General features: G+C 44.6%; 1 protein-coding gene across 1 annotated transcript in view; it reads right to left on the bottom strand.

Moving 5' to 3' along the window:
- Window positions 1–22,906, bottom strand: part of ADCY7 (adenylate cyclase 7) — a 201,827-nt gene that overhangs the window by 97,961 nt on the left and 80,960 nt on the right. The window contains exon 3 of the mRNA XM_040410723.1: window positions 1,391–1,588. Within this exon, the coding sequence (XP_040266657.1) occupies window positions 1,391–1,588 (198 nt within the window). The remainder of the gene's footprint in view (window positions 1–1,390; window positions 1,589–22,906) is intronic.

Raw genomic sequence — 22,906 nt, forward strand, 5'->3', positions numbered from 1 at the left:
TGAAATGTTGTGCTGTCATACCTACATTTATAATGTATACATCCTTTTATCGGTAGAATATACAGGTTTTTTTTCTAACACTCTGCAATACAGGTTTCCTGCCATTTTCTTGCACACTAGGCCCCTTTGTATATGTGGATTCAGCTGCCCCATCTTTGTGCGGAGACAGGACACCTGAGCTTTTCATCTCCTTTCTGACAACACGTCTTTGTTCTAACGCAGAGCATTACAGAAACACTACAGCGCTCCGAATTCCTATTTTCTATTCACGCAATTCTAATATTTCCTTTTAAACGACATGATTATTACATCAGTAAGAGAAACTCTGATTACCATGTTATCGTATTATAATATATTAATGTAATCAGGAATCAGCATGCTGATATGTATTGTACATGCACACAGCACCGGGGACGTTTACAGTTTTTAAATACCCTATTATGGCGCTATTATACATGCGGTTTGTGCAGCAGGTACCATGCCGCGGTTACTGCAAATTGCCTGGTCGCACTTGTACTCAGCAACTGGAAACCAAAGCAAGTACCAGTTCAACCCAACAATTAGCGGCAACTGTGATGCAGTTACTGCGGCTCAGCTGAGCACATGTTAAAGTGCCCTTGGCATATTCTCATTTAATAGGGGTTTCTGAGATTTTTTTAACTGATGACCCATCTGATCAGTGGGGTCCATCACCCGGGACCCCTGCTGATCAGCTGTTTGGGAACTCACTGACGCTTGCAGTAGCACAGTGGCCCCTTCTCCGCTCACCAAGCACAGCACCGTACGTTGTATAGTGGCTGTGCTTGGTATCGCAGCTCAGCCCCATTCACTTTAACAGGGCTGAGCTGCGCCTAGGTCTTGTGACCGATGAACGAGAGTGGGAAACCTGCGGCACTCCTGCTGTAGTGAAACCACAATTCCCAGCATGCTGCATTTATTTCTATGTGAGTTCTTAGAAGAGCAGAGCAAGTATGCATGCTGGGAGTTGATTGTTGCCTCAGGCAGCAGTAAGGCTATGTGCTTCCCTGCCCCTGACCACAAAGTACTGAGGGAAGGAGCGCAAGCTGAACTCTTGCACCAGGGCCCATGAGCCTTTAGCTACACCCCTGGCTGTGGCGCTACTGCGAGGGCCAGGGTCTCCTCAAACAGCTTATCGGCAGAGAACCCCTGTAATTGCCCCTATGGTAGTGCTGTAGAAAAATTGAAAACCTGGCACCAGGTCCACCCCTAGATTACAGCTAATCACTGGGAGTCCCAGAAGAGAGCGATCCTTTATAAGTGTGCAACCCCAGAAATGATATTGAAACCTTAATCACCAGTTTCTGGATCGTAGAAAATGTTTACTCTATGGGAATGTACAAAGAATCGACAGTAAATACTTCTGCTTTACCTGGTCCCATGTCTGGACGTTGTTTGGATCATAAATTAATACATATCCAATGGTTAGAAGGCACGTGTAGATCACCAAGGAAAAAACTTGCAGCCACTTTCGCACAAATGATTCTGTGTACACCAAAACGTAGAGAGTGCAGAATATCACCAGGGCCACGAACACTACAATTATAAAGGCGAGGTGCTTGGAGGGATCCTGTGGAACATAAAAAATAAAGGATGGTGTCAGAATAAACCAAGGAAGTGTCAGCTTCGGCAAGAGTAGATTATAGGCTGCCAAAAACCTGCATTCTACTTACAGAGCAATGACATTATTATTATTATTTATTATTAAAGCGCCATTCATTCCATAGCGCTGTACATATGAAAATGGGATACATACAGTGGGGAAAATAATTATTTGACCCCTCGCTGATTTTGTAAGTTTGTCCAATGACAAAGAAATGAAAAGTCTCAGAACAGTATCATTTCAATGGTAGGTTTATTGTAACAGTGGCAGATAGCACATCAAAAGGAAAATCGAAAAAATAACTTTAAATAAAAGATAGCAACTGATTTGCATTTCATTGAGTGAAATAAGTATTTGAACCCCTACCAACCATTAAGAGTTCTGGCTCCCACAGAGTGGTTAGACACTTCTACTCAATTAGTCACCCTCATTAAGGACACCTGTCTTAACTAGTCACCTGTATAAAAGACACCTGTCCACAGAATCAATCAATCAAGCAGACTCCAAACTCTCCAACATGGGAAAGACCAAAGAGCTGTCCAAGGATGTCAGAGACAAAATTGTAGACCTGCACAAGGCTGGAATGGGCTACAAAACCATTAGCAAGAAGCTGGGAGAGAAGGTGACAACTGTTGGTGCGATTGTTCGAAAATGGAAGGAGCACAAAATGACCATCAATCGACCTCGCTCTGGGGCTCCACGCAAGATCTCACCTCGTGGGGTGTCAATGGTTCTGAGAAAGGTGAAAAAGCATCCTAGAACTACACGGGAGGAGTTAGTTAATGACCTCAAATTAGCAGGGACCACAGTCACCAAGAAAACCATTGGAAACACATTACACCGCAATGGATTAAAATCCTGCAGGGCTCGCAAGGTCCCCCTGCTCAGGAAGGCACATGTGCAGGCCCGTCTGAAGTTTGCCAATGAACACCTGAATGATTCAGAGAGTGACTGGGAGAAGGTGCTGTGGTCTGATGAGACCAAAATAGAGCTCTTTGGCATTAACTCAACTCGCTGTGTTTGGAGGAAGAAAAATGCTGCCTATGACCCCCAAAACACCGTCCCCACCGTCAAGCATGGGGGTGGAAACATTTTGCTTTGGGGGTGTTTTTCTGCTAAGGGCACAGGACAACTTATTCGCATAAACGGGAAAATGGACGGAGCCATGTATCGTGAAATCCTGAGCGACAACCTCCTTCCCTCTGCCAGGAAACTGAAAATGGGTCGTGGATGGGTGTTCCAGCACGACAATGACCCAAAACATACAGCAAAGGCAACAAAGGAGTGGCTCAAGAAGAAGCACATTAAGGTCATGGAGTGGCCTAGTCAGTCTCCGGACCTTAATCCAATCGAAAACCTATGGAGGGAGCTCAAGCTCAGAGTTGCACAGAGACAGCCTCGAAACCTTAGGGATTTAGAGATGATCTGCAAAGAGGAGTGGACCAACATTCCTCCTAAAATGTGCGCAAACTTGGTCATCAATTACAAGAAACGTTTGACCTCTGTGCTTGCAAACAAGGGTTTTTCCACCAAGTATTAAGTCTTTTTTTGTTAGAGGGTTCAAATACTTATTTCACTCAATGAAATGCAAATCAGTTGCTATCTTTTATTTAAAGTTATTTTTTCGATTTTCCTTTTGATGTGCTATCTGCCACTGTTACAATAAACCTACCATTGAAATGATACTGTTCTGAGACTTTTCATTTCTTTGTCATTGGACAAACTTACAAAATCAGTGAGGGGTCAAATAATTATTTCCCCCACTGTACATAATACAGACAATTGCACCAAGCATAAACTAGACGAGTTACAAACTGGTACAGAAGGAGAGAGGGCCCTGCTGGTGAGGGCTTACAATCTACGAGGTATGGAAGAAGGACACAGTAGGTGAGGGTGAAGTTGGTCATGGCGGTATAGAGGCAGCAGGGTGACTGGTTGTAGACTTGCCTGAAGAGGTGGGTTTTCAGGTTTCTTTTGAAGGATTCCACTGTAGGTGAGAGTCTGATATGTTGGGGTAGCGAGTTCCAGAGTATGGGGGATACACAGGAGAAATCTTGGAGGTGATTGTGGGAAGAGATGATAAGAGGAGAGAAGGAGGTCTTGTGAGGATTGGATATTGCGTGTGGGGATGTATCGGGAAAGTAGCTCAGAGATGTAGGGAGGGGACAGGTTATGGACAGCCTTGTATGTATTTGTTAGTATTTTGAACTGAATTTGCTGGGCAATGGGGAGCCAGTAAAGGGATTGGCAGAAGGGAGAGGCAGAGGAGTAACAGGGTGAGAGGTGAATTAGTCGGGCAGCAGAGTTAAGGATAGATTGGAGGAGTGTGACAGTGCTAGATGGAAGGCCGCAGAGGATAGTGTTGCAGTAGTCTAGGCGGGAGATGATGAGGGTATGTACAAGCATTTTCGCAGATTCAAAGTTAAGGAAAGAGATGTTTTTGAGTTGGAGGCGGCAGGTGGTGGAAAGGGCTTGGATGTGCGGTCGGAAGGAGAGGACAGAATCCAAGGTCACTCCAAGGCAGCAGACTTGGTTGACCAGGGAGAGTGTGCAGCCATTGATTGTGATAGATAGGTCTGTTGGGGGGGATTGAGCAAGATGGGGGAAAGATGATGAATTCTGTTTTATCCATGTTAAGTTTTAGAAAGCGAGAGGAGAAGAAGAATGATATAGCAGAAAGACATTGTGGAATTCTGGATAATAAGGTGGTGATGTTTGGACCAGAGAGGTAGATTTGTGTGTTGTCAGCATAGGAGTGATACTGAAAGCCAAGGGACTCTATGAGATATCCCAGGCCAAAAGTGTAAATAGAGAAGAGCAGGGGTCCTAGGACAGAGCCTTGCAGGACACCAACAGAGAGGGAATGAGATGAGGAGGTGGTGTGAGAGTGGGAGGCGCTAAACGTCCGGTCTGTGAGGTATGATGTCATCCAGGAGAGGGCCAGGTCAGTGATGCCAAGAGATGAGAGTTTGCAACATAAGGGAGTGGTCGAGAGTGTCAAATGCAGAGGACAGGTCAAGGAGAAGGAGGACAGAGTAATGTTTTTTTGTTTTGGCTGTTAGTAGGTCATTGGTGACTTTGGTAAGGGCAGTCTCAGTCGAGTGGTGGGGTCGGAAGTCAGATTGTAGCCGGTCAAAGAGGGAGCAGGAGGAGAGGTGAGAGGACAGTTCCAAATGGACATGTTGTTCAAGTAGCTTTGAGGCATATGGAAAAAGTGATATGGGGCGATAACTAGACAAAGAAGATGGGTCAAGTGAAGGCCTTTTGAGGATGGGTGTAATGGTAGCATGTTTAAAGGCAGAGGGGAAGACACCAGAGGTTAGTGATAGGTTGAAGAAATTAGTTAGGGCTGGGATAAACACTGTGGTGAGGTTAGGGATGAGGTGGGATGGGATTGGGTCAAGTGCAAAAGTGGTGAGTAGAGTGGAGAGTTTTTCTTCTGTAATGGTGGAGAAGTGGGTTTTGGGAGAAGAGGACCGAGCAGTTGTGTAGAGGGTATGTGGGGACTGTGTACTGAAGCTTTCTCTGATGTTGACTATCTTTTGTTTAAAGTATGTGGCAAAGTCCTCAGCTGAGATCAGAGGAGAGGGTGGGGGATGGAGAAGGGAGTTAAAAGTGTTAAAAAGTTTATGAAGATATGAGAGATGAGAAGTAGGCCTGTTTTGCATCAGCGAGTGAGGATTTGAATATGAGGAAGGATTGCTTGTATGCGGTGAATTGATCTTTAGAATAGGATTTCTTCCATCGCCGCTCAGCAGCCCTGGAAGCTTGTCTGAGTTTTTTGGTCAGGTTGGTGTGCCAGGGTTATCTGTTGATTTTTCGGGTTTTGTTGAGTGTGAGAGGGGCAACAATGTCCAGAGCTGAACTTATTGTGGTGCTATATAGGGTCTTGGAGGGAACAGATGGTAGAGAGTGTGAGAAAAGAGTCAGAAAGCAAGCGAGATTCGAGATTTTTAAGGTTCCTGCGGGGGTGTGCTGGTGTTTAGACTGGGGAAGCAGCAGAAGAGACCAATGAAGAGAAGGTGAGTAGGTTGTGGTCGGATAGGGGGAGAGGCGAATTAGAAAGGTTAGATAGGGAGCAGAGGCAGGTAAAGATAAGATCTAGAGTGTGACCATCTCTGTGGGTGGGAGCTGAAGACCACTGTGAGAGGCCAAAGGAGGAAGCGAGTGATAGGAGTTTAGAGGCGGCTGAGTGGCAGGTGTCAATAGGGATGTTGAACATGACATCATTCTATATAGCCCGGCAAGTGGCATGTATAGACGGGAGGGGCCCCATAAGGCTAGATCAGCCTGGGCCCTCGATTATGGTGTTGACTTTATGCACCCAGGACAGGGTGGTCCAGTGTTTGCCCCTATAAAGCCTTTGCATGCCAATTTTCCACTTCTTTGATTATGAACAATGTAGTGGAGATAGGTGTTCTACACAGGTCCTGCAAAAGAGATGGGACCAGCTAGTTCTACATGCCCTCCCACCCAAGGCAGTCCCATGGTCCGCTTCTGAGGCATCTACAGCCTTGCATAGGAACACTCCAAATACTGGTAAGAATAGATCAGGTAAAGCTAGTTTTACAGCAGACTGCTGGAGATATCTGGATCCGGCACTGCCGGGCGCTACCCGACACCCGCCGATCCTCATGATAGTGAACGAGGCTGGACAGTGAAGCGGTAGCTTCCCGCAATGCTGGAATGTAAGGAGATCGGTAGGCTGTTCCCTGCTGTGTTAAACTAGTCTAACTTATTTTTGTAACTATCATTTTTTAATTCTGGTTCTGCCAAGGCCACACTACTTACAAAACCGTGTATTGGGCTCAGCACAACAGGGGACGGGAGGTCTTTACATCTGCATTTTTGCTTATACAGACAAGGATATGTGTTTTGTGGGATAACCTGAAGCTCCTGGGCCCCAGTGCAAAATTTGTAATAGGGCCCCAAATATCTTGTGGCATTTATAATACTGGTGTGTGGCAGAGGGGTCTTTGGTTTCCTTCAGGCCCAGGGCCCGGATGTCTGTACTACCTTTGCACACCTGTAGCTACACCCCTGAGTAATATAGTCCTAGAGGAATATAACATTTACTATACATTCTCTTCATTGTTTTCCAGGCCCAGCTTGGTACATTTTGTGCCGTTTAGGTGACAGATCCTGCAGCTAAGGCCTCATGCACCGTCTGTGTGCACGCCGTTTGCAGATGCAGACCCATTGACTTGAATAGGTCTGCGATCTGCAACATACGGTCCACTTCGCAGCACTTCCCCGGGCTTCCGATCTGTGCCTCCGCAAAAAAAATAGAACATGCCCTCTTATTGTGGTGCGGACCATATCTTGCGGATTGTTGACCAATTCAAGTCAATGTGTGGGCATCCGTGATACGAAGTGCACATGGCCAGTGCCTGTATATAGTGGACCAGCTGTTTGCGGGCACGGACGGGCCAACTTTCGCGTGCATGAGGCCTTAGGATGCACTCTGTTTATTGATCGAGTTCAGTGTATGACAGTCGGTAGTAAGCTCCCACTCTGCTCTTTGGATTATAGGCAGCCAGAGTATTTTATTTTAAATATATGTTTATGGGAATTTGGAGAACTGTACCAGACAAATGGACCTAAACCACTTTATATATATATATATAGCAGGAATTTAATCATATACACATACGTGTAACTAAAGCCATCTGCCTCGCCAGACCTGCGCTCATCCCCAGTTTCTAATGCTGTTTGTTGCTTCTAAATATGTGCCCCCAATTCAGAGAAATAAGTGTTTTTACGTTATGTAATATAAAGTGCATATATTCAACATGCTGCGGTTTTATCTCTGTCCTGATCAGTCCAAACGACTGAACTGAAGACATCCTGATGCATCCTGAACAGAATGCTCTTCATTCAGAATGCATGGGGATAAAACTGATCAGTTCTTTTCCGGTATAGAGCCCCTAGGACGGGGAAAAGAATAACGCTAGTGTGAAAGTAGAATTAGGGTACTTTCACACTAGCATTTTTCTTTTCCGACATAGAGTTCCGTCACAGGGGCTCTATACCAAAAAAGAACTGATCAGGCATATCCCCATGCATTCTGAATGGAGAGTAATCCGTTCAGGATGCATCAGGATGTCTTCAGTTCAGTCGTTTTGACTTATCAGGCAAAAGATAAAACCGTTGCATGCAACGGTTTTATCTCCGGCCAAAAAAACTGAAGACATGCCTGAATGCCGGATCCGGCATTTTTTCCCATAGGAATGTATTAATGCCGGATCCGGCATTCAAAATACCGGATACGTCCTTCCGGCCTGCGCATGCGCAGACCGGTAAAAATGTGAAAAAAGATACAAGACGGATGCGTCTGTCCGCATATCAAGCGGAGAGACGGATCCGTCCTTGCAATGCATTTGTGAGACGGATCCGCATCCGGATCCGTCTCACAAATGCTTTCAGTCAGCGGCAGATCGGCGCATCCGGCGGGCAACTTCCCGCCGGATCACACTGCCGCAAGTGTGAAAGTAGCCTTAGTCACACATATGTGATGACAAATTCCGTTAAGTGAGATTTAGAACAACAGAGTGGACATTCACATTTAGACGCTACTATGTGCACATATACAAGTCATCTCCCTGCAGCATACTCAGTGAAGATCTAATGACCGTACTTGAGATAAATGTGAGGCTTCCAGTTCTCGCTGTACTGTGCGCGCTGCGATGACCTGACAACTATTAGGATGCGGTGACATGCAGCCTGACATAGGGATCCAGGCCAGGTATGGGCCCAGCCCTTCACCGCAGCCTGCTCGGGTTGTGAACACAGCTACAGGGTTGCCAAAACACGCTTCCAGTTGCTACAAAACTGCAATTAAATCTTTACACACAATATAAACTCCGGTAAGTGGACTCACTAGGGCTCGGTATAAGGAGGAACATTTAAGACCATGTCATATTCCACTGAAATCCCTGGACAGTTTGTATTATTCTGTATTTCCGGAGACATTAAATGATGTTTACAATAATAATAAATCAGTTTCACAGCAACAATGAGATGTATTGTATTGTGGCGTGGTCATGTGGTCATGTGGGTAAAGGGCTGTCCCACCAAAGAAATGTAAACTAATAATTGATACCTACCCCACCGCTCCACCATCTCTCCTGTTCGAAGGCTAGTTTCACACTAGTGTCAGGGAGGTCCGGCAGGGAGCAGCCTACCGAGTCTCTCTGGATCCAGCATTGCCGCCTGGCCCCAATAACTATAATGGGGACTGGCGGAGATCTGCCCACAGACCAGCAAATATGCAGAGAATTGGTCGGACAAATACCACTTCTTCGGCCTCTTTCCTGCCTCTAGTTCCCGGTGCCACTGGACACAGAACTGGGACAAACTAAACGGTGATTTTTGGTGAAGGCTGAAATACGTCATTATTCGATAATTCAGCATTTGCTCATTCAATGGTACCTTCACACTGGCCAAACACGGTGGGCAGCTCAGTGGCTCAGTGGTTAGCACTGGTGCCTTCCAGCACTGGGGTCATAGGTAGAATTTGACCAAGGACAACATCAGCATGGAGTTTGTACGTTCTCCCCGGGTTTGCGTGGGTTTCCTCCGGGTTCTCCGGTTTCCTCCCACACTCCAAAGACATACTGATAGGGACCTTAGATTGTGAGCCCCACTGGGGACAGCGAGTGACGCTAATGTCTGTACAGCGCTGCAGGATGGTGCTATGTAATTAAGTAAAATTATTACATTTCTACATTGTCAATCTTTTATTGGCCCACTGATCAGTCTGTGTAAAAGGACCTTAAAGGGGTTGTCTCACTTCAGCAAATGCTCTTCATCATGTGGGAGTGTGCACAGACCGCTGCTTTTTCCTATAGTGTGCAAACGCGACCATCGCTGCTGCATTGCAGGATGGTCGTGACCATGAATACAAGCAGTGTATAATGTGATGGAGAAATTAAAACAGCCAGCAAAGGAAGCAATATGGACAATCACAATACATTAGTAAGTGCCCTGTATTAACTTTCTCTACATGATAAATGCCATTTGCTGAAATGAGACCACCCCTTTAAGGCGCATCACTGGGTCACGTGGAATATGAGTGGCACATCACTGCTGTGGCCTGTGATTGGCTGCAGTGGTTAAACTGGATGTTGACGCAGGGAGAACCTGGACCTTCAGAGCCGATGGGCTAGCGATGGAGCCGGGGCGGGAATTGGGTAAGTACGATCACCACAGGTCCAACCATGCTGCAAAGTCTGTAAAAACTATTATAAACATGAACAACCCCTTTAACCACCTCAGCCCCCAGTGCTTAAACACCCTGAAAGACCAGGCCACTTTTTACACTTCTGACCTACACTACTTTCACCGTTTATTGCTCGGTCATGCAACTTACCACCCAAATGAATTTTACCTTCTTTTCTTCTCACTAATAGAGCTTTCATTTGGTGGTATTTCTTTGCTGCTGACATTTTTACTTTTTTTGTTATTAATCGAAATTTAACGATTTTTTTGCAAAAAAATGACATTTTTTCACTTTCAGTTGTAAAATTTTGCAAAAAAAAACGAGATCCATATAGAAATTTTGCTCTAAATTTATTGTTCTACATGTCTTTGATAAAAAAAAAATGTTTGGGTAAAAAAAAAAATGGTTTGGGTAAAAGTTATAGCGTTTACAAACTATGGTACAAAAATGTGAATTTCCGCTTTTTGAAGCAGCTCTGACTTTCTGAGCACCTGTCATGTTTCCTGAGGTTCTACAATGCCCAGACAGTACAAACACCCCACAAATGACCCCATTTCAGAAAGTACACACCCTAAGGTATTCGCTGATGGGCATAGTGAATTCATAGAACTTTTTATTTTTTGTCACAAGTTAGCGGAAAATTATGATTTTTTTTTTTCTTTTCTTACAAAGTCTCATATTCCACTAACTTGTGACAAAAAATAAAAACTTCTATGAACTCACTATGCCCATCACGAAATACCTTGGGGTCTCTTCTTTCCAAAATGGGGTCACTTGTGGGGTAGTTATACTGCCCTGGCATTCTAGGGGCCCAAATGTGTGGTAAGGAGTTTGAAATCAAATTCTGTAAAAAATGACCTGTGAAATCCGAAAGGTGCTCTTTTGAATATGGGCCCCTTTGCCCACCTAGGCTGCAAAAAAGTGTCACACATCTGGTATCTCTGTATTCAGGAGAAGTTGAGGAATGTGTTTTGGGGTGTCTTTTTACATATACCCATGCTGGGTGAGATAAATATCTTGGTCAAATGCCAACTTTGTATAAAAAAAATGGGAAAATTTGTCTTTTGCCAAGATATTTCTCTCACCCAGCATGGGTATATGTAAAAATACACCCCAAAACACATTCCCCACCTTCTCCTGAGTACGGAGATACCAGATGTGTGACACTTTTTTGCAGCCTAGGTGGGCAAAGGGGCCCATATTTTTTTGGCACAAGTTAGCGGAAATTGAAAAAATTTTACGCATTTGGATTCCGTGAGGGGTATGGTGAGTTCATGTGAGATTTTATTTTTTGACACAAGTTAGTGGAATATGAGACTTAGTAAGAAAAAAAAATAATAATTCCGCTAACTTGGGCCAAAAAAATGTCTGAATGGAGCCTTACAGAGGGGTGATCAATGACAGGGGGGGTGATCAATGACAGGGGGGGTGATCAATGACAGGGGGGGTGATCAATGACAGGGGGGGTGATCAATGACAGGGGGGGTGATCAATGACAGGGGGGGTGATCAATGACAGGGGGGTAATCAATGACAGGGGGGTAATCAATGACAGGGGGGTGATCAGGGAGTCTATATGGAGTGATCACCACAGTCATTGATCACGCCCCTGTAAGGCTTCATTCAGACGTCCGTATGCGTTTTGCGGATCCGATCCATCTATCAGTGGATCCGTAAAAATCATGCGGACGTCTGAATGGAGCTTTACAGGGGGGTAATCAATGACAGGGGGGTGATCAGGGAGTCTATATGGGGTGATCACCACAGTCATTGATCACGCCCCTGTAAGGCTTCATTCAGACGTCCGGATGCGCTTTGCGGATCCGATCCATCTATCAGTGGATCCGTAAAAATCATGCGGACGTCTGAATGGAGCTTTACAGGGGGGTAATCAATGACAGGGGGGTAATCAATGACAGGGGGGTGATCAGGGAGTCTATATGGGGTGATCACCACAGTCATTGATCACGCCCCTGTAAGGCTTCATTCAGACGTCCGGATGCGTTTTGCGGATCCGATCCATCTATCAGTGGATCCGTAAAAATCATGCGGACGTCTGAATGGAGCTTTACAGGGGGTTGATCAATGACAGGGGGTAATCAATGACAGGGGGGTGATCAGGGAGTCTATATGGGGTGATCAGGGGCTAATAAGGGGTTAATAAGTGACGGGGGGGGTGTAGTGTAGTGTAGTGGTGCTTGGTGCTACTTTACTGAGCTACCTGTGTCCTCTGGTGGTCGATCCAAACAAAGGGGACCACCAGAGGACCAGGTAGCAGGTATATTAGACGCTGTTATCAAAACAGCGTCTAATATACCTGTTAGGGGTTAAAAAAAACACATCTCCAGCCTGCCAGCGAACGATCGCCGCTGGCAGGCTGGAGATCAACTCTCTTACCTTCCGTTCCTGTGAGCGCGCGCGCCTGTGTGCGCGCGTTCACAGGAAATCTCGCGTCTCGCGAGATGACGCATATATGCGTGACTGTGCGCAGCGCTGCCACCTCCGGAATGCGATCCTGCGTTAGGCGGTCCGGAGGTGGTTAAGAAATACCCCATATGTGACTTGTCAGCATTACAGACTTATTTCTTTATGCCTTAGGGCTCATGCACACGACCGTATGCCCTCCGAGACATACGGTCCGTGAGCGGGCCATATTTCCCAGAGCGGCATACATCGTGTGCACAGGAGCGCATAGCATCATAGGTTACTATGATGCTGTGGGCATCGGGCCGCTTGCGGGACTATCGTCCCGCACTCATATGATAATATGAGTGCAGAACAAAAGCCCCACGGGCGGCCCGATGCCCACAGCATCATAGTAACCTATGATGCTATGCGCTCCTGTGCACACGATGTATGCCGCTCTAGGAAATATGGCCCGCTCACGAACAGCCCATATTCACATGTCAGTGTTTGGTCAGTGACTGTGAGCTAAAACCAGGATTGGAGCCTCTACAGACATAAGGTATAAGGGAAAGATCTGCACCTGTTCTGTGTTTAGAGCCGCACCTAGTTCTGGCTCAAAATCACTGATGGAAATCACTGACCGAACACTGTGTGAATGAGGCATTACAGAGGGACAAAGAACTGCAGATGGATCATGAGCCCTTTGTAGCCTAATTTTTACTTGCAGAGGCTCTCTGGTGCCAGAATATAGAAACATACACCATAAATGATCCCCAGTAACAAACGACACCCTCATTTAGAGGTATAAGGCCTCATGCACATGACCGTTGTTTGGGTCCGCATCCGAGCCGATGCGGACCCATTCACTTCAATGGGGCCTCAAAAGATGCGGACAGCACTCAGTGTGCTGTCCGCATCTGTGGCTCCGTTCCGCGGCCCCGCTAAAAAAATATAACATGTCCTATTCTTGTCCGTGCTTTGCGGACAAGAATAGGCATTTATATTGCCAGCGCCCGTTCCGTAAATTGCGGAAGGCAACACGGACGGCTTGTGCATGAGGCCTAATACAAATGTTTTGTTTGGTGGAATACCAATTAATCAGTGGGGATTTTTGTAAAACACCAACATCTAAATAAATCTCCCCCCAATATCTCCCTTTAAACAGACCTAAGAAAACATCAATTAACATTAATTCTATAACAATTGGAGAAAAAGTGTTAATTTTTTTAACACAGGTGTCAGCCCTTTACAGAGTAATGAGGGGGGAGTTGCAGAGAGCGATGAGGAGAAAGCGAAGCTGTTAAATATTTTTTCTCCACTGTATTCACTGAGGAAAATAAACTGTCAGATGAAATGCAGAATGTAAAAGTAAATTTCCTATTAAAAGTGCCCTGTCTGACCCAGGAAGAAGTACAGCAGCGACTTAAAAAGATTAAGGCTACATGCACACGAACGTTGTTTGTTTCCGTGTCCGTTCCGTTTTTTATGCGGATAGGATGCGGACCCATTCATTTCAATGGGTCCGCAAAAAATGCGGACAGCACACCGTGTGCTCTCCGCATCAGTATGCCCGTTCCGTAGCTCCGCAAAAAAAAAATAGAACATGTCCTATTCTTGTCCGTTTTAGGCATTGTTACAATGGATTTTTTTTTTGCGGATCTGCAATTTGCGGACCGCAAAACACATACGGTCGTGTGCATGTAGCCTAAAATAGACAAATCGCCAGGACCAGATGGCATACATCCCTGTATCCTAAGAGAATTAAATAATGTCCTAGCCAGACCCTTATTTCTGATATTTAAGGACTCTATACTGACAGGGAGTGTTGCACAGGATTGGCGCTAAGCTAATGTGGTGCCAATATTCAAAAAAGGTCCAAAAACAGAGCCCGGAAACTATAGGCCGGTAAGTTTAACATCTGTCATGGGTAAACAGTTTGAAGGTTTTCTAAGAGATGCTATCTTGGAGTACCTTAATGAAAATAAGCAAATATCAGCATGGCTTCATGAGGGATCGGTCATGTCAAACTAATCAGTTCCTATGAGGAGGTAAGTTCTAGACTTGAAGGCGGCGAATCAATGGATGTCGTATATCTGGACATCTCCAAAGCATTTGACACTGTACCGCATAAAAGGTTAGTATATAAAATGACACACAAGAAAACCCAACACCATTAGTGAAACAAAATAGGAGTTATAGTACCGTGGTTAAAGGGAATAGTATTAATAAGAACCAAAACACCGAATAGTAATACACCTGAATCAGGTATAATTAAAACAATCAAGAAAAGTGTAAAAAAATATTTTTTTCAAGTGTGTCCTTCAAGAAAAGAACAAAAAGAGGAAAAAGGGGGAAGAAAATCTCCAAGAAGGAGATAAAACTAACTAGACAGAAAATATACAATCTAAGCAAATACAAACTAACAATAAGTGATACAAAATTATTACAATTATTATTATTTAAAATTTGCACCATCCTCCCAATTTAACCCCTTTGACGCTTTTGTAGGCATTAAAAGTTCCTACGTAATCTCGCCCTCAAAAAACTATAAAAAATTAATAAAAAAATGGGAACAACAGGCGTCGCAAATAATGATAATAAAAATAATAAAAAAATAGAAGATTTTATTACTATTAGAGCAGAGGACACCAATAAAAATCTAAATAACAGCCCAAACAAAAACCCAAATATAAATCCAAATAAGAACTTTGATGGAAAGTACCAACTGGAGAAAAGGGAATCCAAAATAGAGAAAAAGGGGGCCTTCTGTCACGGCGAGGAGTGAGGAAAACCCCCCACCGTACAATGTCAAGGGATAACAGTAGCTGCTAGGCCAGTACGGCGGAATAAGGGAGCTGGTCACCTCCTAAAGCATCCCTAAATCTGGCCCTGTTCTCCTAACTGTATGAGCCGACCCATAAGGTAGGAGGGCCCATACGCTGGAACCTCAGAACCCTGAATTTCCCTGAGGTTAGGAGACCGGGACCAGAGACAACCAGGTTCATCCAAGACACGGATGAACCAGAGTCTCCACAGGCCTAGCAACAAAGGGAAAAGGAGAGACCATTCGCAGCAAGAGGAACGGCAGGTAAGAACAACATGACAACTCACTTACCTGCCGAAGCCTCCACAACTGGAACCCGTGCATCAGTACAGGAGCCCGAACACACAGCAGGTCACAGTACAAACCACCCACACAGGAATCCAGCATGCCAACTCTGCCAGAGCCCCCCACAGGCTTCAACATACAGGGTAAACGTCAAACATACATGTAGGGACAAACACCAACAACAGCCCAGACATGTAACAACCATGAAGACGTACAACACACCCTGAACATAAACCCACACCAAACAACCACACAGGTAAGGTAGGGGAACATGGAGGATAGAATGGGAAGACATCGATGTCCCACTAGGTGGCCCTCACACAGGAAGATGGAGCATAACTCCAGCACACACCAAGGCTGGAGTACAACTGACTCCTGGCCAAAGGCCACAGGTATAAGAAGCACCTAGTGACCACACCCAATCAGGGGGTTAACCCTTACAGCACCAGACAGGGGAAGGCTACAACTTAAAGGGGAAGTGCACACACCAGCCACCACGTTGCCACCGGCAACAGCATGCGTGGCAACCATGTCACGGCGCACACAGCCAAAGCCAAGACACTGCCACCACATGCCATAACAGCAACACGTTGCCACCGGCAACTGCAAGCATGGCACAAGTGTCACGGTGCACACAGCAAAGGCGGTGACACCTTCTTGAACACAAATCTGAAAAATAAATCCAATTTCAATCCTGTAAATGAGTACTGAGAAGTCTTCAAAACATTTGAACACTTAGTATTGACGGATCTGAGAAAGATAATCCTAAAAAGAAAAAGATATAAACACAATTTAAATTGAGATGAGCAAGAGAGTATAAAATCACTTCAAAGAAATAATGCTATTATCATTCGCGGGGGCATTGTCATACTTGACTACATGCAATATTTTAGAGAATCTATGAGACTTCTAGGGGATCAGAAAACCTATAAACTACTCAAATCCAACCCAAAACAACAATACAAACAAGAATTGAATACATTGATACAAAAAGGGTACGAGGAATTATCACTAAGGAAGAAGCAGAGTTTATAAATATTCAGTTTCCACGTACAGCTATCTTTTATTACTTGCCCAAAATACATAAAAATATTACTAACCCTCCAGGGAGGCCTATTATATCAGGCATAGGCAGTTTAACATCCAATCTGTCTAAATATATCAATGTAATTTTACAGAGATATGTTCACAAACTCCCAGCCTATTTGAAAGACACTCAGCACATCTTACAAATCTTGGAAAAACCATAGAATGAAAACCGGGGTATATCCTGGGGACCCTCGATGTTACTTCATTGTACACGATAATTGAAAACCACAAGGGTAAGGAAGCCACCAAATATTTTCTAATGAAAGATAATACACTACCAATGGAACAGATTGAATTTATTGGGGAGTGTATTTTGTTTATTTTAAATCATAACTTCTTCCAATTTGAAGAGTCTTTTTACCTACAGACGTGGGGTACCGCTATAGGGACCAGATTTGCACCGAGCTTTGCAAATTTGTATATGGGTAAATGGGAGGAGCTTAACATTTTTCCCAACGGACAATTACGTGCGAATCTGGTCCTCTGGCATCATTTTATCGACGACATTGTTTTTATCTGGAGGGGTGGGGAGGATGCACTCAACAAATTTTTCGTAGAAATAAATAAAAATTAATTTTATCTTCAATTCACTCCGTCTTTTAGTACGGATCAGATACATTTTTAGACCTAACAATAAGTATTCAAAATAATCAGTTCTGCACCCAGACAAATTCAAAACCGACAGACAGCAACAGTTTTATCTCTCGTGGTAGCTGTCATCTACCAGTGTGGTTAACGAACATCCCACAGCCAGTACATTAGATTCCGATGCAATTGCACATCTTTGGATCAATTTGACAAAAGAGGCAGATGCCCTACAGAAGAGATTTGAGGAAAAGGGATACAAGAATAATGACCTGGAGAAAATAAAATTTGAAATAGCACAAATGGATAGGAAAACTCTTTTACCAAAAAATAATGAAAAAAACTCACTAGACATAAATAAAAAAGAGGAACCCGATTTTAAAATCCCTATCATTACGCAATACAATGTAAGGGAGTTCCTCTTTAGGAGGATCGTCAAACGCCACTGGGATATCCTTAAACATCACAAAATTATACAGAATATCACAGTTCCCATGCTTCATATTCAAAAAAGCGCAAAACCTAGGGAATATAATAGCCCCCCTCTATTAAAACAACTATAAAGAAGAAACAACAACAACAAACCGTGTGTAACACTAAATTTGGTTTCTTCCCCTGTCTACTTGCGAAACAAATTGGACCAATATAAACAATAGAGGGAGCACAAAAAGTATACAAAATAGAGACTCGCCATCTCACATGCCAGACTAGTGGCGTGATATACTTTATAAAATGCCCCTGCTCTAAACTATATGTAGGCAGAACGAAAAGAACGCTACAAACAAGGATAGGCGAACACATTAGAAACATTAATAAAAAATTTGAGGGTCATCCCCTCTCCCACCACTTTGTAGATAAACATAGTGGAAATTTTAGGGGGTCCATTTTTGGAGCATTAGAACAAATCAAACCTGATCAAAGAGGAGGAGATTACATCAAATTAATGTCAAGAAATGAGACAAAATGGATTTAAATTTGGGGAGCCTCGCACCAAGGGGACTCAACCAAGAAATTGAACTGTTTGCCTTCTCATAGTCGGTTTGACCCAACAAATGCCAACTATTAAATCTCCTAGCGTACAAACCCCCTGATAGGTGAAGAAACTAAGTATGATGGTAACACTGTATATTTAATGCATATTAAAATGAACTGATTTCCCATATATTAAAAAAAAAAGACCTTGATGAAAAAAATCAGAAAAAATCTGAAGCACTGGGAGCCTGTGACCGGAATAATAACTGGAGGGCTGGTGACCATGGGAACGATTGCCTACTTATTCGCAAACAGGACGAGCCACAACCATCCCTAAAGAAGGAATTTAATAATTCCAAAACGCGTTGGAGGTATTGTGGTCCAAGGAGGCACCCATCCCCAGTGTGACGTCACAGAACTTTTGTTTTCTAGGTTTTCCAGCGTGGTTTCGCTCGCACGCACGTGTCATCGGCCGGGACCGCGCGAGCTGGCAGAGGAAACTGAAGATTCTACAACCAGAGTCCAGTTATCGGGACTACTTTCAGAGAATCCTGTACACCATCGGAATCCAGGCAAGAAGTCATCCCGTACTGTTGCCCCAATAAAGGTTAGTGGAAAAGTAATACATCTACTATAGAAATAAATAGGGAGATAAGAACTGTGACGTTTTAGTATTGCTGTAATTTAGTAGAGAAGATACCAATATAGAGCTACCTGATTCATTACTATTGTCACACTAAGGAGTCAGCGCGGGTCTAGGTTTTTACTTTTGTATAATTGCATATTTCTACTGAGGGTTCGGGCAATTAACCCTCTCTAGACCGGCAGCGACAGACTTAGAGTACAGCTATAGTACACAACATCTCTCCCTTCCTTTTTACTGCGGTAGTGTGGGTATCTTGATTTGTTAAGTATATAAAATGAGAATGGTTGGACTGGGAGAAAACGTCTGTATGTGGGTAAGTAACTGGCTCAATGATAGAAAACAGATCCATCCTCCATTGACTTTCAATGGAGTTTATGAAGGATCCGTCTTGGCTATGTTAAAGAAAATACAACCAGATCCGTTCATAATGAGTAACAGAAGCGTTTTTGCTGAACCCTGCCGGATCCAGCAAAAACGCTAGTGTTTACCCTAAGCTGTAGAAACCAGTGTCAGGCAGCTGCTGCCAAGGCCAATAAGATAATGGATTGCATCAAAAGGGGCATAGATGCCCGTGATGAGAACATAGTCCTGCCACTTTACAAATCACTAGTCAGACCACACATGGAGTACTGTGTACAGTTCTGGGCTCCTGTGAACAAGGCAGACATAGCAGAGCTGGAGAGGGTTCAGAGGAGGGCAACTAAAGTAATAACTGGAATGGGGCAACTACAGTACCCTGAAAGATTATCAAAATTAGGGTTATTCACTTTAGAAATAAGACGACTGAGGGGAGATCTAATTACCATTATAAATATATCAGGGGTCAGTACAGAGATCTACCCATCATCTATTATCCCCAGGACTGTGACTGTGACGAGGGGACATCCTCTGCGTCTGGAGGAAAGAAGGTTTGTACACAAACATAGAAGAGGATTCTTTACGGTAAGAGCAGTGAGCCTATGGAACTCTCTGCCTGAGGAGGTGGTGATGGTGAGTACAATAAAGGAATTCAAGAGGGGCCTGGACGTATTTCTGGAGCGTAATAATATTACAGGTTATAATTATTAGATTTCTGATTCCCTGACTAGGCAAGGAAGGATTTTTTTCTCCTTAAATGAGGAAAATTGGCTTCTACCTCACAGTGTTTTTTTTCCTTGCTCTGGATCAACTTGCAGGATAACAGGCTGAACTGATGTCTTTTTTCGCCCTTATAAATTATGGTATTATGTTACTATGATGTTGTGAGTTCAGTACAATAGACCCACAATAAAATAGGAACTGGTTGTACCATAAATCACTATGAGGCAGTCAGTTCGGGGGGAGCCAGGGTCGGTTCCGGAGATGTGCCGAAGCCTGGGCAGTGTTTCGCAGACCGGGCACAGTTGTGTGAATCAGGCATTACTGTCTCGACCTGCACCAGATCCATCGCAATGGCTCATGCTGGACATTTGGCTTGCTTACTTTGAGACAGAATTTTATTCTTGAATTGCAGTGCAGAACGTCTTAGGCCATGACCCATTATCTACAGTCACACCAATTCCTGATAAGCCACGCCCCCTTATTGGACTAAGCACAGATCATTTCTGTAAACCTAGATGCGCCAAACTGTGCCACATTTAGGTACAGTTTACAGCAGAATCTAGGTGCACTCACATGTGAGACATAGTTTTTTTTTGTTAAGAAAAATAAAATTGTATAAAAAACTATCTGCCTTGTGCTGCGTTTTTAGGCATTTGTTAAGCATTTCTGTGGCATTTTTAGCCTAATAGAGTGTTTGAACACAAGTTTTTAATGGCTTTTTTAAAAGCCTTGTGCTTTTATATAGTAAAATATGTAACCCCAGTAAAGCCTCTGTAGAAGGCCTCATGCACACGACCGTTGTGTGCATCCATGGCCGTTGTTCCGTTTTCCGTAATTTTCTGCGGACCCATTGACTTTCAATGGGTCCGTTGAAAACTCGGAAAATGCACCGTTGTTTATCCGCGGCCGTGATCCGTGTTTCCTGTCCATCAAAAAAATATGACCTGTCCTATTTTTTTGACGGACAACGGTTCACGGACCCATTCAAGTCAATGGGTCCGTGAAAAAACACGGATGCACACAAGATTGGCATCCGCGTCTGTGATCCGTGGTCGTTGCCAACTTTCACACAGACGGATCGCAGATCCGTCTGCATAAAAGCTTTTCAGATATGAGATTTCACTTCGTGAAAACTCATATCCGACAGTATATTCTAACACAGGAGTTCCCATAGTGATGGGGACGCTTCAAGTTAGAATATACTGAGAACTGTGTACATGACTGCCCCCTGCTGCCTGGCAGCACCCGATCTTTTACAGGGGGCTGTGATCCGCACAATTAACCCCTCAGGTGCCGCACCTAAAGGCTTAATTGTGCGTATCATAGACCCCTGTAAGAGATCAGGTGCTGCCAGGCAGGAGGGGGCAGACCCCCTCCCTCCCCAATATTATATTCATTGGTGGCCAGTGCGGCCTCACCTCTCCCCCCCCCCCCTAGTTAAAATCACGTTCCGAATCCCCCATCATTGGTGGCCAGTGCGGCCTCACATCTCCCCCCCCCCCCCCTAGTTAAAATCACGTTCCCCCATCATTGGTGGCAGTGGAGAGTTCTGATCGGAGTCCCAGTTTAATCGCTGGGGCTCCGATCGGTAACCATGGCAACCAGGACGCTACTGCAGTCCTGGTTGCCATGGTTACTTAGCAATTTTTAGAAGCATTATACTTACCTGCGATGTCTGTGACCGGCCGGGCGCTCCTCCTACTGGTAAGTGACAGGTCTGTGCTATAGGCAATGCGCCGCACAGACCTTTCACTTACCAGTAGGAGGAGCGCCCGGCCGGTCACAGACAGCGAAGGTAAGTATAATGCTTCTAAAAATTGCTAAGTAACCATGGCAACCAGGACTGCAGTAGCGTCCTGGTTGCCATGGTTACCGATCGGAGCCCCAGCGATTAAACTGGGACTCCGATCAGAACTCTCCACTGCCACCAATGATGGGGGAACGTGATTTTAACTAGGGGGGGGGGGAGATGTGAGGCCGCACTGGCCACCAATGATGGGGGATTCGGAACGTGATTTTAACTAGGGGGGGGGGGAGAGGTGAGGCCGCACTGGCCACCAATGATGGGGGATTCGGAACGTGATTTTAACTAGGGGGGGGGGGGGAGATGTGAGGCCGCACTGGCCACCAATGATGGGGGATTCGGAACGTGATTTTAACAAGGGGGGAGGGGTAGGTGAGGCCGCACTGGCCACCAATGATGGAGGAACGTGATTTTAACTAGGGGGGAGGGAGGGGAGGCCGCACTGGCCACCAATGAATGTAATACAGGGGAGGGAGGGGGGTCTGCCCCCTCCTGCCTGGCAGCACCTGATATCTTACAGGGGACTATGATATGCACAATTAACCCTTTAGGTGCGGCTGTAAAAGATCGGGTGCTGCCAGGCAGCAGGGGGCAGTCATGTACACAGTTCGTAGGATAATCTAACTTGAAGCGTCCCCATCACTATGGGAACGCCTCTGTGTTAGAATATACTGTCGGATATGAGTTTCACGATCTAACTCAAATCCGATGGTATATTCTAACATAGAGGCGTTCCCATGTTGATGGGGACGCTTCAAGTTAAAATATACCATTGGATTGGAGAAAACTCTGATCCTATGGTATATTAACTCCTGACTTTACATTGAAAGTCAATGGGGAACGGATCCGTTTGCAATTGCACCATATTGTGTCAACGTCAAACGGATCCGTCCACATTGACTTGCATTGTAAGTCAAGACGGATCCGTTTGGCTCCGCACGGCCAGGCGGACACCAAAACAACTTTTTTTTCATGTCCGTGGATCCTCCAAAAATCAAGGAAAACCCACGGATGAAAAAACGGTTACGGATTACGAACCAACGGAACCCTGTTTTGCGGACCGTGAAAAAATACTGTCGTGTGCATGAGGCCGAACAGTATGAAAAAAATACATAAAAAAAATAATGCAAAAATGCCAATAAAAAAAAAACACTGTCACTTGCCCAGTTTTTAAGCAAGGCCAAAAAATGGATATCTAAGGCACAAAAACTCAAGAAAAAGAGGGGAAAATGCAACTCTCAGAGCATGCTGTGATTTAAAAAAAAAAGTCACTGACCCAATGAAATACAAGTGTAAAAAACACTACAAAAACATGTTTCCATGAGATATTTTGCCTCTATCCACAGTGTAGGTGATAAATGCTAGGGGCAGCAT

This window comes from Bufo bufo, chromosome 10 (assembly GCF_905171765.1).
Source record: "Bufo bufo chromosome 10, aBufBuf1.1, whole genome shotgun sequence".
Classification (NCBI taxonomy): domain Eukaryota; kingdom Metazoa; phylum Chordata; class Amphibia; order Anura; family Bufonidae; genus Bufo; species Bufo bufo.